The following is a 16078-nucleotide window of genomic DNA, read 5'->3' as shown; positions in this document are numbered from 1 at the left end:
GATTGTTGTCTGTTATTTTTTCTTTTCTTTTTCCAGTTATTTGTTTTTAGCAAAACAATTCAGAGAATCGATTTTGGTTACTTCTTCAGTGTATATATATATATATATTTCTCCATGGATGATAGGTTAGAGAGTTTGAGTTGATGGAAAGCATTATATGTTCGTCGGTAGTGTTTGTCTAATAATAGGGGAGCCAAATCAAACAAATCATAGAAATTGATTTGTCAGGACACACGACCAAATACAAGTCTCTGAATTTGGTAGCAACACTAGCACCAATTATATGTCGTGGGCTGCCTGGCGGACCCCTCACGCAACCTAACCTATTGAGATATGTAGGGAATATACTCCCTCTCTTGTTCCATTACCTCCGTCGCTTCCTTGCCCTCTTGCTACCCTTCTCAATTTCGAATTAGATTATCTTCGTTTCAAATAAATTAGATAATATTCAATTAGATATATTAAAAGCAGATTTTTGTCCCCTCAAAAAGTAAAAAAACAAAAATATCCTTTCACTATAACTAAATGAATATTATTCAGTTTATTTAAAATCGAAAGGATCATGTTCTTTCAATTTCTCTTATCATTATCCAATTTTTTTTTTAAAGAGAAAAAAACATTTTCTAATCTCAAAATCTAATCATCATTGGGGGGTTTGTTGGGCCTTGTACGGATTGCCTCGCTAATTGTTTCAAAACAAAAGCATTTTTAATGTTAATCCAACCGTTGTGCTTTACCCAACACCGTTGGACCACTCATTTATGAACCCAAGTCAAATTGCTCGTCAACTACCAATGAGATAACAAATTTTACACAAAATTAAAACAATAAAGTTAAAAAAGTATGACCATTTGAATCGGTCCATGCTAGCATCTTCAACGGAAAGTTTGAGCTTTGAAGTTTGTTGGTGTGCAATTGAGAGTAGCGAGCTTTATAAAAAGTGACAAGACACCAATGCGATTTCATGGGCCATCCTTGGTTTGTTGGACCTTTTTCTTCTCCCTTCATGTCTTCTTGGTGGATTGCTAAATGTCAACTAAACTCTCATCATTGTTGCATGTTGTGAACAGGGGGAAAAAAAGAAAAAAAAGAGACATCGAATTATTGTTGTGGTTGGGTTCGATGGAAGGACATACATGCAGGTTGGCCCAAACCACTTGCTCGCGGGCTGATTGGACAACAAGCAGATGGACTTATGGGCTTTTACCCGGACCACATGCAAACGGGGTGATCCCAATATCATAGATTTTTTTTTTTTAATTGGATTTTTAGATAGAATTATGGTTTGGGATTTCTTAAAAGAAAAAAAAAAAAGTAAAATCGGTTCACGGGTTTAGCTGGTTTACAATTAGTTAATTGTAACATCAAAATAAGCTTAGAGGTCTTTTAGGTATGTTACAAAAAAAAAAAAAAAAAAAAAAATACTCTCTATAGTCAAATTTCGTCCATTAATTAAAATAGTGTGACATGTCAAAGCTAATAAAATTATAATACGTATCATATTTAAGGCAGTGTCACACTAATGAAATCTATTAAGTCGGTATACAAAATTTGTAAGACCCTACTCCAATGACAATCAATATTATCCACTTTTGACTTCCCTTAATCAAACTCTCTAGAAGGTCACCCATCCTAGTATTACACACACAAAAGCTGGCTTAATTGCGGAGTTATGATGGAATCATAACCATCACAACTTTAAAACGTGTTGATGTCATAAAGGTGTAAGTATACATATAAGTACATCTTCATCTCCATTTCCATACCTAAACAATGTAAGATGCCACAAAATTTATCTAATCCAAATAGATTTGCCATAAAATACTTCTATATAAAATATAGACCTTGTCACGTTCATGCAGCATTGTTTGGTCGTGACAATATGCCCTAGCCCATGATTAGAGGCAAAATTAAGACCTTTTTTTTTTTTTTTTTTTTGTGGGGCCAAAACTTAGGAGGAGTTGTCTAAAATGTCAAAAATAGGTATTCAATTGTATTATTTAGGACTTACTATTTATAGAAAGTTTTTAAAAAATTTTGCCCTGCAACTTGATGACCCATATTTAGGCCTGGGCATCCGTTTATTTAAGGCACCTTTAAAAAATAAATTTAAATTTAAATTATAGATCACTCAAGCAAGAATTGAGATCCCAGGCAACATTGAGAAAACTGTCCACCAATTTTTTTTTAAGTTCTGATCATTCATTTTCATCTAATAGTCACCATTCCGCCACGTGTCCCACTTAATATAAAATAATAAAATATTATTATTTTTTAAAAATTAAATAATAAAAATTAAATATAATTATTAAAAAATATAGGATAGCTGAACCACCCCATAGGGGATAGCTGGCCACCCCAGTTCAGCCTAGGGGATGGTTCGGCCACCCCCAAGGGCCGGTTGGGGATGGCGGAGCCCTTGGGGGTGGTTGAAGGCTGAACTAGGGTGGCTGGCCAACCCCTATGGGGTAGTTCGGCCACCCCATATTTTTTAATAATTATTTTTATTTTTTATTATTTTAATTTATATGTATTTTTTAAATAATAATAATATTTTATTTTTTTATATTAAATGGGACACATAACGAAATGGTGACTATTGGATGAAATAGATGGCCAGAATTTTTTTTTTTAAAAAAAAAAAAAATTGCTGGACAATTTTCTCATCTCCATTCCCCAAGCAAAAACCATGGAAGTCAACTCTTTTTTGTTAATGTGCATTTAAAATTAAAAGAAAAAGTCAGTCTCCAATTGAGTTTGAGACGCGTGCTAAACCCGTGGAACGATGTGGTCGTACGCCGCCTCGCATGCTAGGAGTATTGCGTAACACACCCAATTAAAAATACCAACCACCAATTGCATTAAGCCTCCCTATACAAATATTATATACCATAGGTCCATAACTTATACTCCTAGGGATTCACCCAAATTGTGAATTTGAATGAGTAATTGTCGTATATCTCAATCCAAATTGATGCATTAGATTCTTGATACAGAGAGTATTAATCACTGTTAATAATTATTTCAATTGTCATTGTCAGAAACCCTATGCGAGACTTAGTTGTCCAAATCAATTTTAGGCTTCGTTTGTTTTGAAATAAAATGTTTTTTTGACAGAAAATGGAAAACATTTTTCTTCCAGCAGAGTCCCAGTGACATCCGTTCCGGATTCGTCGACTTGAGAATGAGAAGCTCAAATTCATAAAATAGTTTATAGTTTTGGAAAATTGAAACCCATTTTACGAAAATTAAATAAAAATTTTCGGTCAAACATAAATATTTTTTGTTGACTAGTATTTTTCGTCGCATCAAACTCTAAGAAATACAAAAAATATTTTTCATAAATCATTTTATGCCGAAACAAATAGAACCTTAAACTATCCGACCACTTATTTAGATAAGTGATTTTATAAGAACTCTCTTGTACTAACTATCCAAATTAGTGGCAATTAGACAACTAATTAATTGTCGTGGATCTCAATCCGAGACTGAAGCATTAGATTTTTAATTTAGAGAGTAAGTATCCAAAAATTAGAAAAAATAGTGACACGTGGAAAGTGACATGTGATATACTTGATAATTTTCCTACCTTGTTATAGTAAGGGCCTATTTGGAATTGCGTTTGAGGGACTTAAAAGTGCTTTTAACACTTAAAAAGTCTGTTTGAAGAAAAAAGTACTTGTTTGATAAAAAAATATTAAAAGCGCTTTTAATAGATCAAAATGCCTAAGAATAGCCAAAAAAACACTTTTTTAGCATAATTAAAAATTGAAGCTTTTGCACAAAAAGTTCTTTTTAACTTAAAAACTCTATTCTCAAACGCAATCTTAAGACAGTTCTAAGTTTTTTTTTGTCCTATATCTTAAATAATAATTATGCTTTTTTTTTTTTTCTTTGGGTTAAATTGGTGAAAGTTTATATATGACATCATCTTAAACATCATAAGATTCCATTCACACCTTAAAAAATTGGATAAACCATACCATGCCTTGCCTGCCTTCTGTTTATGTCAAGATTCAATCTGTCCCTAGAGGACAACGAAGTTGGAAACAAACCAATCCACGAGTATTGTTGGTATTTTAACTCAAATAAAAAAAAGGAACCCTAATTTAATATTTATTAAAACCCGCATGCTCCATCAATTTAAGTGAGATAAGATTAAGCTCAAACATCAAACATGTTCTACTTAATTAATATATCAAGTTTATTTGTCTTCATTATTTTTGTCTTTCGACCAGTTCCTTATTTTTTTTGCATCAAGTTGGATTATACGAGTGTCCAATTCCGAATAAGAAGCATGAGGCAATAATTAATTATCAAAAGAAGCATCTCCAAGAGGTAGATCAATCGGCTAGGACTACGCCTAATGAAGCGGAGGTCACTAGTTCGAATCCCCCTCCCCCCTTGTGCGGACATGTCAAAAAATATATATATATATATCAAAAGAAGCGATCATTAGGGTGGTAGTTTAGTAGTTTCCAAAAAATTTTAAAGTGATTAAGTAAATATTATTGCATGAGTTGAGTTCGAATCCTACAATGGGAATTTCTATGTCATGATTAGTGTAAATTACGATGGGTTCTACTCATATCTTGATGAAACTGGATCAGGCTATGACTAAATTAGATTCGAGAAAATAGTTTTCCAATCAACATGAGCACTCACATCTGGCTCAACAAATATTTAGATAAAAAATTAATTTTTCTATTTTAGCTATCAACTTTTTGAAATCACCTATATGACTATATTCAACTCAACATTTTAGTTATTCACTTTTACTTTTATATATATATATAATCTATTTTTCCTATTTTCAGGGAAGAGATAGAGCAAGACTACTTTCATTATTAATATAAAGGATTTGTTAAGTTACAAGGCTCAGCAAATTTGTTGAATACCGTAGCAGTTCAACAAATCCTTTTATTGAGCCGGATGTGAAGCACTTTTTGTTACATTACAAGTTAAAATAGCGAGAAAAAAAAACTAAGGGGAAACTTCAGAAAGCCTTCATGAACTTTTAGCCGTTTTGACAAGTACCTCCTCAATTTCTAAAATTCTCACTTAGACCCCCTGAACCTTGGTTTGCTCTCACTTTAGACCATTTTAATGTTAAATTCAAACAATTTGACTTTTTATATCTATTTTACCCTCAACCAAAACTACACCGTTTTGGGCTTCAAAACTACATTACAATTCAACCCAAAACGACGTCGTTTTGGGCTGAGTAGGTGTTGTAGTTTTAGGACACAAAACGACGTAGTTTTGGAGAGGGTAAAATGGATATAAAAAGTTAAATTGTTTGACTTTAACGTTAAAAATGTCTAAAGTGAGAGCAAACCAAAGCCTAAATGGCCTAAGTAAAAGTTTTAAAAATTTAAAAAGTACTTGTTAAAATGACTAAAAATTAATGAAGACTTTCTGAAGTTTCTCCCAAAAACTAATTTGTTGAGTCCAATGCATCGGTCCCTATCAATTCTTTGTGCCATTTTCTACTATGCTTCGGGCCAAGATTAGCAAAGATATAATAGTCTTGACTTTTAGAATGTTTAAAAAAATGAAATAGAAGAGACAGAGACAGAGAGAGATGTGACAACTTATAAAAACTACCTAAATACCACCAACTGATTATTTGGAGGGCATTAATTGTTTATGATGATTGTTTTGTCAACCCTTCACAGTTTTGGTCTGATTCCGTTCACACCAAAATTATATAAATCATTTGAAGCATGTCTCCATGAACCATGATGTATTCACCATCAAAGACCATTTGATAGGGATGGATGCCTCTGGAAACTCCCTGGTGCACATGAACGATTTTGAGTTACACGATTTTGTTGACGAATCCAACTTCATTCACTGCATCGATTTGATCCGAGGAGAAGGGAAAGATCCCGTTGTTAATTTTGACACCGACCTTATCAATGGATGTTTTGTGGATACCCAATTTGATCCGATTCCGGGAGATATCTACAACTTCAATGCTACAACAATGGCATCTGACCCGAATTCCGTGTTTGATTCGTTACCGAATTTTGGCGGGGAAGAAGAAGATATTGACGGGGAGGATTCCTCCGCAACCACTACCACCACCATGACAAGGAGTACAACCCCGACAAAGAAGGCGAAGGTTGATAGGTCGAGGACTTTGATCTCGGAGCGGAGGAGAAGAGGAAGGATGAAGGAGAAGCTTTATGCTTTGCGTTCCTTGGTTCCCAACATAACAAAAGTATGTCTATTTTGTTTCCCATGTTTACGAGGATTAGTTCGAACTGTCCACTCGTCTAGTTAATACTACAAGATTAGCTGTTTGAGTCCTTACTCAGCCGATACCCGACTCTTGCAGGCGGGATTGTATATATATATGGGTGGAACTACTCCTGGGCATGGGTTTCCCAGCCCCCAAGCCAAGGGGTGGTCCCAATTTTTTTTTTTTTAAAAAAAAAAATTAACTTTTGCCCCCAAATTTAACGATGCTCCTTGGGCATGTGCAGATGGACAAGGCGTCCATTGTTGGGGATGCTTTACTGTATGTGCAAGAGCTGCAGACGAAGGCTAAGCAGCTGAAAGGTGAGATTGCGGGTCTTGAAGCATCCTTATTGGGGTCGGAAAGATATCAAGGATCAACAGAAAGTCCAAAGAAGATTCAACTCCTGCAAAACGAACACCATCCGATCTGCAAGAACATCATGCAGATCGATGTGTTTCAGGTGGAGGAGAGAGACTTTTACGTGAGATTGGTGTGTGAGAAGGGAGGCGGTGTGGCTTTGTCACTTTACAAGGCGCTTGAGTCTCTTGCCGGCTTCGTTGTTCAGAGCTCCAACTTTGCCACAGTTTCTGAGAGATTTGTACTCACCTTCACGTTAAATGTATGCTTCAATATTTCTTCTCCCAATAATTCCTCGTTTTCCCTTTTTCTTAAAATTTCAGTTGTTCAGAAATCTAACTCGATCGTTGGTTGTTCTTTGATGGCAACAGGTGAGAGATAGTGAGGGGGACATGAACTTGCCAAATTTGAAGCTTTGGGTTGCTGCTGCACTCGTGAACCAAGGATTTGCATTTAAAACGCCTTTATCTGCCTAATATCTCTCTCTCCCTCTCTTTTTAGGCCGAGCGATGGTGCTAATAAGAAAGCAAAAGAGAAGCGCGATGGGGTTATGAGAGTTTATATAGCCCCGTCCATAAGAAATGTGTCTCTATAAGAAAATTTTAGTATAAACTATAATATCCCAAGCATTTTCTTCTTTGAGACGAGTCCTCGTATTATGAATAATGCTAATAGTCTCTCTTGTGTCATTCTCGTGTCCCTCTAAGAATAATGTAGCTCTTAAAGTTACTATGGACTTGTGATTGATCATTATTGAATTTTAATCAAATAATAATTTTAAAAATCACATCATTTTTTTTAGGGACATAAGAGAGACCCATAAAATTACTCACATACCCCTCCAATAGAAAAAAGTCAACCTATTAATTTTTATGATATGTAATCATGGTTGGGTAATGCTATATATTATGAGCACCAATCAAATAGCATCTACTATCACACGTGTACACAAGTCACTTGTTAAAGATGAGTTAATATGGTCTTTGACGTGTAAATTTAAATAAAATTTGGTAGCCTCAATTGTTTTCGTTTAGTTTATAATTGAAGTGGTTAATTTAATCGGTGACAATAATTTTTATATATAGGAGCCTGGTAATTGGTATGTATCATCTCTAATAACAGATAGACATATCAGCGTGAAGTACTGAAATGAATTAAAATGAAAACATTAAATCTCACCATATTCGCTACATGAATCAATAAAATTTCTCCTCTCCATTTAAGAGAATCAAACACATCAGTTCTCTCCTCCGCTGAATACTACTGCTAATCGACCACCCATCTCTCTGCCACTCCTCTGTCCGCAACTCGATCATTTGCCTTTCCTTATTCCCATTTAAGAGAATTGAACCCACCACCCCCTCTCCTCTGAACAAAAGGAATATGAGCATTCTTCTCACAAATTAAGTCTATCATCTTCATCCCAAACCATATAAACTTAAATAGGCACCACGTGCTTTGTTCAATAAGTTCAAATATGTGGTTGCACAACAAGGTTTGTTCCCAATGCCAATGACTCAGCTCTCTTTCTTCACTGAATTACTACCATTATCACTCTAGTCCTCTATAGGCCTATTTCATGGTCTTCACTTTAATTGGGCTCATTCTTAGATTTAAAGGCCCATTGATAAATGCTATACCACAAGCTATTATTTCTTACTTGGCACATCCCTTAAATCTTAGTAGCATAGTAAGAATCAATATCTTGTTGAGTTTAACTTCTACGTCGTCGTTGCACAAAACATAAGTTTTGTGCTCACCAGTCAAATGTTGACACCTCAGCTTTGAACAAGAAATTTCAAGAAAACAAAATGTAAACAAAACACCGGATAATATCAAATTTGCCCATTTTAAAAAACTATTCATTTGCCTTCTTCACCCATCACGCCATTGCCGCCGCCGCCCAGCCGAATCCCGGACGCGACCACCTTGCCGTAGGTTCTCTCTCTCTCTCTCTAAGAATCACCAGAGCTTCCCCTCTCCAAACTTCATCAACCAAAGTTAGAAAGTGTGGGTGATCAACCCAAAAATTATAGAATCTGAATGGTTTTTTAAATCTAGGCATATCTGCAAGTTTAATGATCATAGGAGAGCGGTCAGAAGCCCCTGCAGAAAAAAAAATAGTGCTTCAGAACCTGGGAGAACAAACAGGTTTGGACCCATGGCTTCGGAATCTGAATGGTTCTTTGAGAGAGTGAAGATCGGATTTTTCTTCCAATCTCCCTTCGGACCCATGGCTAGTAGCTCCGTCGTTGATCTCTCCTCTTCCTGCCTGGCTGTGACTCGTATGTCAAGACAACAACAATCGATTCCTAACGAACCCGGACCGCAGGGATCCGGAACCCGGTTGCAGGGGGCTGGGTACCGTGGATCAGGCGGGTCTTTACCAGAGACCCGCCGTGGGTCAGGGGCTGGGTTGCGCCGGTAATCTCTCTCACGGCTGATTATTTCTCTCTCCGACGTGGTAAGGTTAGGCGGTCTAGGCGTGGGTTGATTTTTTAATTTTTAGAGAATTTGGTTATTATTCAGTGTTTTGGTTTTATTTTGTTACGGTGTACTAGGTGAGGTGTCAACCTTTAGCAGCAACTCTCTATGTTGTTATCCGCTCGAGTAAGAAGGCTGAATATCAAACATTGGCTAGCACCACCTCTAAACTTCATTGACTTTGCCGCTTTGGTTAGAGCCGTCTTAAATGAGCTAAGCTGCTCATAAACTTGACTCAAATAAACTCGATTGAGTATTGATTTGATTAATAAAAGAGTTGTTTGTAAACAAAAAGTTTGCTTGAATATTGATCAATACATACTCGTATAAAGTCAGCTCAAATATGATAATGTTCACATGCTTAACTCGTATAAAAATTGACCTCTTTCGCTTCTAAGACTCTTAAAACTATCATAAAAACAATGCCCAATTGTTTTCAAATTGTTTGTAACTTTTTAATTTTTTTTTATTTAAAGATAGATTTTAAATTTTAAGTAATTGTGCCAAATAAAGAGCTATGTAACATTAATTAATTAGGCTGACATGTCATACTGTTAATTCATTTGACGGTAAGCAATAATGCGACCTATTTAAAATTAGAGAAAAACCTAAAGACCTAATTATTAAAATTAAAAACTGAAATTTGATTTTTCATTGTTTTTTTATAATAGTATATATTTAGGTTTAATATCTTAAGTATCATCAATACATATAAAAATATTAATTCATTATGTTGATTAATATAATTTCAAATATGTTATCAATAGAGCGGTCCAAAAATTAAATCTTTTTTTTTTTTGCCCCAAATGAATATCTAAAATTAAATTTTAAGCAAAGAAACATAACAGAGTTGACTCTTTTCCACCGAAATCAAACAAACACACAACATATGTCTTATTAGTATTAACTACCTTGGATTCTCATTAATGTCCTGGTGGGACTGAGTCAGGCTATGACTCAATCAAATTTGAGGGAGCGCCTGCGGTTTCCACCGTCTAGGCCCTTCCTGTGCAGCTCTCAGTGGGTAGGTGTTATCTACTATGGTCACACTTAGGTAAAATAACCACAATTGGTCTCTCCAACCTACTTTTTTTTCTTAAAAAAAAAAAAAAAAAAAAAAATAGAAGAATGAGGCTACCTACGGGCTCACACATGGTGGGTCTTATAGGATCCGGATCCCCTGGAATTCCAAGGAGAATTTTAGTTTTTGAAATTTCAAATCTAAGCCATCAATTTTTATCCAAGAGTCATTATTCTGCCACGTGTCCCACTACTAATAAAATAATAATAAATTTTTAATGATATTAATAATCATCATTATTTTATTATTTTATTAATAGTGAGACATGTGGCAAAATAATGACTCTTAGATGAAAATGAATGGCTTAAATCTAAATTTCAGAAATTGAAATTCTCCTAAGAATTCCAGGGGATCTGAATCCGGGTTTCATTTAAGCCGCATTACTTAGACGTACCACACGACGTCGCTTCATTGCTGCGCAATTCTCACCAGCAATTGAAACCCTACTACCTCTTATTTCGTTCCCTGTCTCTCTCTGTCTCTCTCTCGCTCTCTCTGTTCCGTGGTCGGCTCGCTCCGGCGGCTTCTTTACGTTGATTACTCGTGTGAAAGGTAAGCAGTTATCAGTAACACCTTTATTGCTTTCACTTTCAATTGTCCGATGTTTTAAATGTTTTTGTTTTCAGTTTGTGCGATTCTGTTGCCCAGGTTTCCCATATATTATTGTTTATTTATATTTACTGTATATTTTCCAGTTATGGGGTGTTTAATTTTGCTTTATTGAAGCAAATGTTTGTGTTTTTATGGAGCGAAGTCATGTGAGAATGAAATATATTCGCAAAGTATAATACCCTTCTCTTTGGGTCTGTAACCGTGGATTTGGATGCCTAGATAAACCGTAGAAGATATTAAGATAATATAAAAGGAAGTTTTTTTTTCTTTTTTTCTTTTTGGGTTTTTGATAATTAGTTGAATCGGATTCTGAAGTAAGTTAAAAAGTACGTTTCTTTGAATTGGTGTTTATTGAATGGATCGTTTTCAAATGCCGTGATAAGTTTTGATTGTATTTTTCCTGAGCTCCTATTGAATCAATTGCTTTTGTTTCTTTTTGGTGATAGTTATCATGATTTTCTTTTTCATTTTCCCCCTACTTGTTAGGTGGCTTATTTTGTATACTTCCTATGTACATGAGGTGTCTTATGCTTTTATTGATATCTCGAGTACTTATAATATATATTTTTTGTAATAATATCAATTGTCAATGTCGGCCGCTGTGACAAATTCTGAGGCTGTGCAACAGTAGCATATGATGTTCAGTGTGCGTGTTTGCAAATCGCCAATATCCTTGAGTGTGTTTAGTAAAGAGTTTTGTTGTGGGTTTTTTGTTTGAATAAGAAGTGATTGATGTGATAGAAATGTAAAATGAGATTTGAATATTTTGTGAGAGAAGTGAGGAAAGTTGTTTGGTAATAGAAAAAAAAAAAAGCGGATGACTTTTCTTTAGGAGAAGCGAAAGAAATTAGTAAAGTTGACTTTTTTTTCAATGCTTTGCCCTCTTCAGTTCATGCTTTGTTTACTTTTAGTGATATTTAGGAGGGTTTGTGGATCTTCTCCTTGAAGTGTGCTCCCCTGATTCGTCTTTAAATTAAGAAGTCTAAAAGCATGATCAAACATCCTATAGTGGGAACTTTCTTGTGGTTATCATTGTATATTCGAAAATTTGAAATTGTCACATTTACCTGATTTATGTCACTTCGGCTTTCATTTTATGAGTTAGAGGAAGGAGGTTTCGCTTGTAAGAAACCTGTTCTGTTCTAGGTGTGTTGTTCAGAACTCAAAATCTTTACCAGTGTGTCTATTCCATCTAGCTGGAGCTTTAGATGTATACATCTTGATTACTTATTTTTGTCTTATTGAGAAATTGTTAGGGTCATTTTTGTCTTTTTGCTAGCTTGGGGGAAGGGAGGGGGGGGATATGTGGACTTTTACTATATAGGTTCTTGATTCTAAGAATCTCGGTGAACCCAATTTTGTACGTTGGAAGCTCTTGGCCATCGATTAACCACTTAGGGTTTGGAGGGTGCTTAAAAATATTTTAATTTTCTGTCATATGTTGCTCAAAAAGATTATATTGATTCTGAAATTGCTCACAAAACTTAAATTAGTATTATGATTGACAAAGATAATTAAAAAAAAAGAAGATTTTGTTGGGTTAGGTGATTAACAAGCTCTTTTCGCAAACTTATCAACGAAGCAATGACGCTGTCGGACGAGGAAATCAATAGGCTTTTCAGGATTCGAAGAACAGTGATGCAAATGCTGAAGGACCGGGGATATTTTGTTGGGGACTTTGAGATTGACATGACCAAAGAGCAGTTCAGGAATAAGTACGGTGAGAGCATGAAAAGGGAAGACCTTGTTATCAATAAAGCCAAGCGAAACGATAGCTCTGATCAGGTATTTATTCAATTCTATTTGTCTACATTTTTCGTGCTTTTGTGATTCTTATTAATGTAGTTGAGTCTTTTTTGTTTTAGTAGCAGTAGCATTATATTGCTTTTCTTGAAGTAAAATGTGACTGAGAGGCTCTGCTTCTTTTCACCCCTTGATTATTGGGTACGTGGAGTTTAATGTGGGGTTGATAGTTGATCACATAGGGATTTTACACTAATGGGTTGAAGGGGAATTATAGGAAACTGTAGTGCCGTGTGTCTGTATATTTTATGATGTAGGCAAGTTAAAAACCCGTTGATGACCTGGAAGCTCAAGTGGTTTCCCCGTTTCCCATGCATAAAGTGAAATGAAAATTTTTCATGGTGTGGATGATGTGATATTTGGAAGAATTGTGACTCTAATGGTCTTTTCTTGGTTGAATTTGTAGATTTCTGATTGCTCTTGTTTATTAGTTTGGTCTAGCAGGTTGATATTTAGGTCCATTATTATTTATATCAGTGCCTAAGGATAAGATTATATCCGTAATAAAGATATGAAACTCTAAGGAGAGTGGCTCCTTAATATAAAGATATTGGCTTGCATGTGCACAAATTTTTCTTGCTTGCAGTATAGTTTAAAATTTTCCTTGTGCAAAATTTCCCCATACTTGCCGTTTCTTTTTCATCATAAAGGCGTTCACATTTTTATTGTCAGTGATTTAACTGTTGCCATAGTTCTTCTGGGATTAGGGAAAGTAGAGCTAGATCAATTTGTATGACACAATTGTTCTCTGTGCATAGTTTCTTGACATATATATGCTTGGACAGTATGAAACATACCGCCCATGTATTCTTCTCTCCATGCCTTTGTTTGTCTTCTTATTGGTTGTCTCTTGTATGTTAGATCTATGTTTTCTTTCCTGAGGAACCAAAGGTTGGTGTTAAGACAATGAAGACTTACTCCCAACGAATGAAGTCAGAGAATGTTTTCAGAGCAATCTTGGTCGTTCAGCATAATTTAACTCCTTTTGCTCGGAGCTCCATAAATGAGATTTCTACAAAATTCCAATTGGAGGTTTTCCAGGTGAAACTGAGTGCTTTGGTGATGTTGAAGAACAAAATTGTGGCTGTTGATTTTTTGTCTAGCATTTTTTTTACCCAAGGATTCTCAGTATCACAGACATCAGGGCATTGTGATGGCCTACTTAATTTGCACATCTCCCGAGGACCTTTGAGGTTCTAATGGTATATCTATTTAAGTGAACATGACGATCGTACTAATTTGATTGATCAAAAATTAATAATGGTTAGATTGGATGTCTAGGTTCATCTGAATAATATACTTTTACCATAGAAATTACACTTGAATGTTTATTCATTCAGTGACCTTGATGGTTGAAGAAATTTGATCAAATGATGTGTGGAAGAAATTGTCTTTGTTGTTATATTTTCTTTTGTTTTAAACAGATTTATCATCATCATTAATTTGAACTGCTGGTTCTATTCTAAATGTGACAAAGTAAATGGTTCATTTTATGACATATGAACCATTGCTTTTCTGTCTGTGAGTTTTTACTCGATAGGATTTGCTTGATATCTGTGACACATTCAACTGCAGCTTGGTGTCAATATTTTCTCTGATTTTGATATTGATCTTACGTTATTATTCAGTGACATTTATCACATCTTCAGTTATTAGCATGCATTATTTCCTGAACTTATTGGAAGATAGTAATTTTTTTTTCCTTTTAGATTTTTCACTAATAGCACCATTTATACAGGAGGCAGAATTGTTGATAAACATTAAAGAGCATGTTCTTGTCCCTGAGCATCAGGTACTTACAATTGAGGAGAAGAAAACTTTGCTGGAAAGGTACACCGTGAAAGAAACTCAGGTCAGTGGATGTGAAAATTGCATTTATAAATTGTAAAAATTTGGAAAATACGGGGAGTAATATTTGTCAGCATCTAAAAGATTAGTTGCTTAGACCAGAGGCTTGCACTATGCAACACAGGCCATGACCTGCTTACAACATGCCATGAAAAATATTATTTATGTGTCCACTCTATGCAATCTTGTTTGATCGTAATGATTACTGTTACGCAAAATCAATCATTGAGAGTCAACTCTGTGCTAGAGATTGGTTAGTCTGCAACCATATTAGTTTGAAATACAGTAAAGCTTTAGAAGCCAAGGGTAATAATAGAGCTAATGAGCAGAACTAGCCAAAATTTTCCCTAGTGATTAGGTTAGTGATGTTGAATGTATGTTTGGTTCTCTGGGCATGTTAGGTCCTACCAAGTCAGATTCCCTTTGGTTGTTTGCAGTGTGCGTTATGCATGGTGCCGCTGATATAATCTATCTCAATGCCCCAAATCTATAAATTTTCCTAAGTCCACTCTAAGAAGTAGACATAACTTGTCAAACTAAGTTATAAACTAGTTGTAATATGATGGACCTTTGGGTTTGAGGCATATTTATGATACAGATGCTTTTTGGCCTTTGCATAAAGGTTACGCATGGATTCTGTTACTGAAAAAATTAGCTCAAATCTGTTAATACATGCAAGCCTACGTTGCTGAATTCTGTGAGAAAATGTTAGTATTTTCAGTTGGGAATTTCTTTGTTACGATCAGCATGTGGCTTTAATATAGGATATAGACATGTATTCAAGTTTCTGCTAAAGATAAATCACTAAGGAAACTCTCATGCCGTGGTCACGTTTGATAAACATTTTCGGTACATAATTTATCTTGACATTATTCTAATTGTACGAAAATAGTGGTATCAATAACTAAAGGGAAATTACAAATGACTCTCTTACTTTTCAAGTAGCTGTCTGAAAGTTCAATAATTAAAGTATTTGTTGTAAAGACAGGTGTTATCATTTAAGAGGAAATTAGTTATCACACTTGAGACTTTCAAATGATTGAAATATTATTCTCTGATGAAGGCATAGTCATTGACTCATTGTTCATTTCAATTTTTTTCAACTGGTATATCAGTGTTAGTTAATAATTCAGATAATGTATTTTTTGCTATTAGATCTCGTGTTGAGATGTCAGTCTTCACAATGCATATCTTGTTTTGCATTTCTGTTGCAAATCCCATCAGATTCTGACATTTTCTGTCTGTATTGTGAGTAAACTGAGTTCAGCTGCCTCGTATTCAAGTGACTGATCCAGTCGCGAGATATTATGGGCTGAAGCGTGGACAAGTCGTGAAGATAATCCGGCCAAGCGAGACTGCAGGCCGATATGTCACTTACCGTTATGTTGTATAAGTACTTCTTACATCTTAGTAACTTGCCGAGAAAAGTGTTGTAACCGGACCTGAGTGGAAAGTGTTCATTGCCTATGTCAAAATGGCCAAAGAACCAAACTCAACGACTTTGTAATGAAAATTTAAAGACGAACCCTGTTTTGACCTTATTTATGGGTATTTCTGATCAGTTGTGCATCCCTTTTCTCTATGTGGTATTAAGTAGCCTCTTTAATTGTGTGCTTTCATCTTGTTAGGTCTAATGCTGATAATTT

General features: G+C 35.2%; 2 protein-coding genes across 4 annotated transcripts; both read left to right on the top strand.

The window, feature by feature from the left end:
• The first annotated feature begins 5776 nt into the window (after positions 1–5776).
• LOC132188805 (transcription factor FER-LIKE IRON DEFICIENCY-INDUCED TRANSCRIPTION FACTOR) lies at positions 5777–7080 on the top strand. The gene is made up of 3 exons (XM_059603356.1): positions 5777–6226; positions 6492–6866; positions 6976–7080. The coding sequence occupies exons 1-3, from the start codon at positions 5777–5779 to the stop codon at positions 7078–7080; spliced, it is 930 nt and encodes a 309-aa protein (XP_059459339.1).
• Positions 7081–10593: 3513 nt separating this feature from the next.
• LOC132187717 (DNA-directed RNA polymerases II and IV subunit 5A-like) lies at positions 10594–16001 on the top strand. 3 transcript variants are annotated; one of them, XM_059602129.1, is made up of 5 exons: positions 10594–10721; positions 12326–12566; positions 13446–13625; positions 14323–14436; positions 15686–15775. In XM_059602129.1, exons 2-5 carry the CDS (start codon positions 12366–12368, stop codon positions 15686–15688), a joined length of 498 nt encoding a protein of 165 aa, XP_059458112.1. In that variant the 5' UTR covers positions 10594–10721; positions 12326–12365; the 3' UTR covers positions 15689–15775. The 3 variants fall into 3 exon arrangements, with proteins under 3 accessions (XP_059458112.1, XP_059458109.1, XP_059458110.1); XM_059602126.1 differs by having other exon boundaries at positions 10602–10721; positions 15700–16001; XM_059602127.1 differs by having other exon boundaries at positions 10603–10721; positions 12364–12566; positions 15700–16001.
• The last annotated feature ends 77 nt before the right edge of the window (positions 16002–16078 follow it).

This window comes from Corylus avellana, chromosome ca7, assembly GCF_901000735.1.
Source record: "Corylus avellana chromosome ca7, CavTom2PMs-1.0".
Classification (NCBI taxonomy): Eukaryota; Viridiplantae; Streptophyta; class Magnoliopsida; order Fagales; family Betulaceae; genus Corylus; species Corylus avellana.
This window is presented reverse-complemented; position numbering and strand designations above follow the sequence as displayed.

What these genes read in the sequence shown, in the direction of transcription:
- LOC132187717 (XM_059602126.1), top strand. Translation starts at nt 12,366, where the DNA reads ATGACGCTGTCGGACGAGGAAATCAATAGGCTTTTCAGGATTCGAAGA. An exon ending in TCCAATTGGAGGTTTTCCAG is followed by an intron (nt 13,626 to 14,322) that starts GTGAAACTGAGT and finishes CCATTTATACAG; the next exon opens with GAGGCAGAATTGTTGATAAA. An exon ending in ACACCGTGAAAGAAACTCAG is followed by an intron (nt 14,437 to 15,699) that starts GTCAGTGGATGT and finishes AACTGAGTTCAG; the next exon opens with CTGCCTCGTATTCAAGTGAC.
- LOC132188805 (XM_059603356.1), top strand. Translation starts at nt 5,777, where the DNA reads ATGGATGCCTCTGGAAACTCCCTGGTGCACATGAACGATTTTGAGTTA. An exon ending in TGGTTCCCAACATAACAAAA is followed by an intron (nt 6,227 to 6,491) that starts GTATGTCTATTT and finishes GGGCATGTGCAG; the next exon opens with ATGGACAAGGCGTCCATTGT. An exon ending in TACTCACCTTCACGTTAAAT is followed by an intron (nt 6,867 to 6,975) that starts GTATGCTTCAAT and finishes TGATGGCAACAG; the next exon opens with GTGAGAGATAGTGAGGGGGA.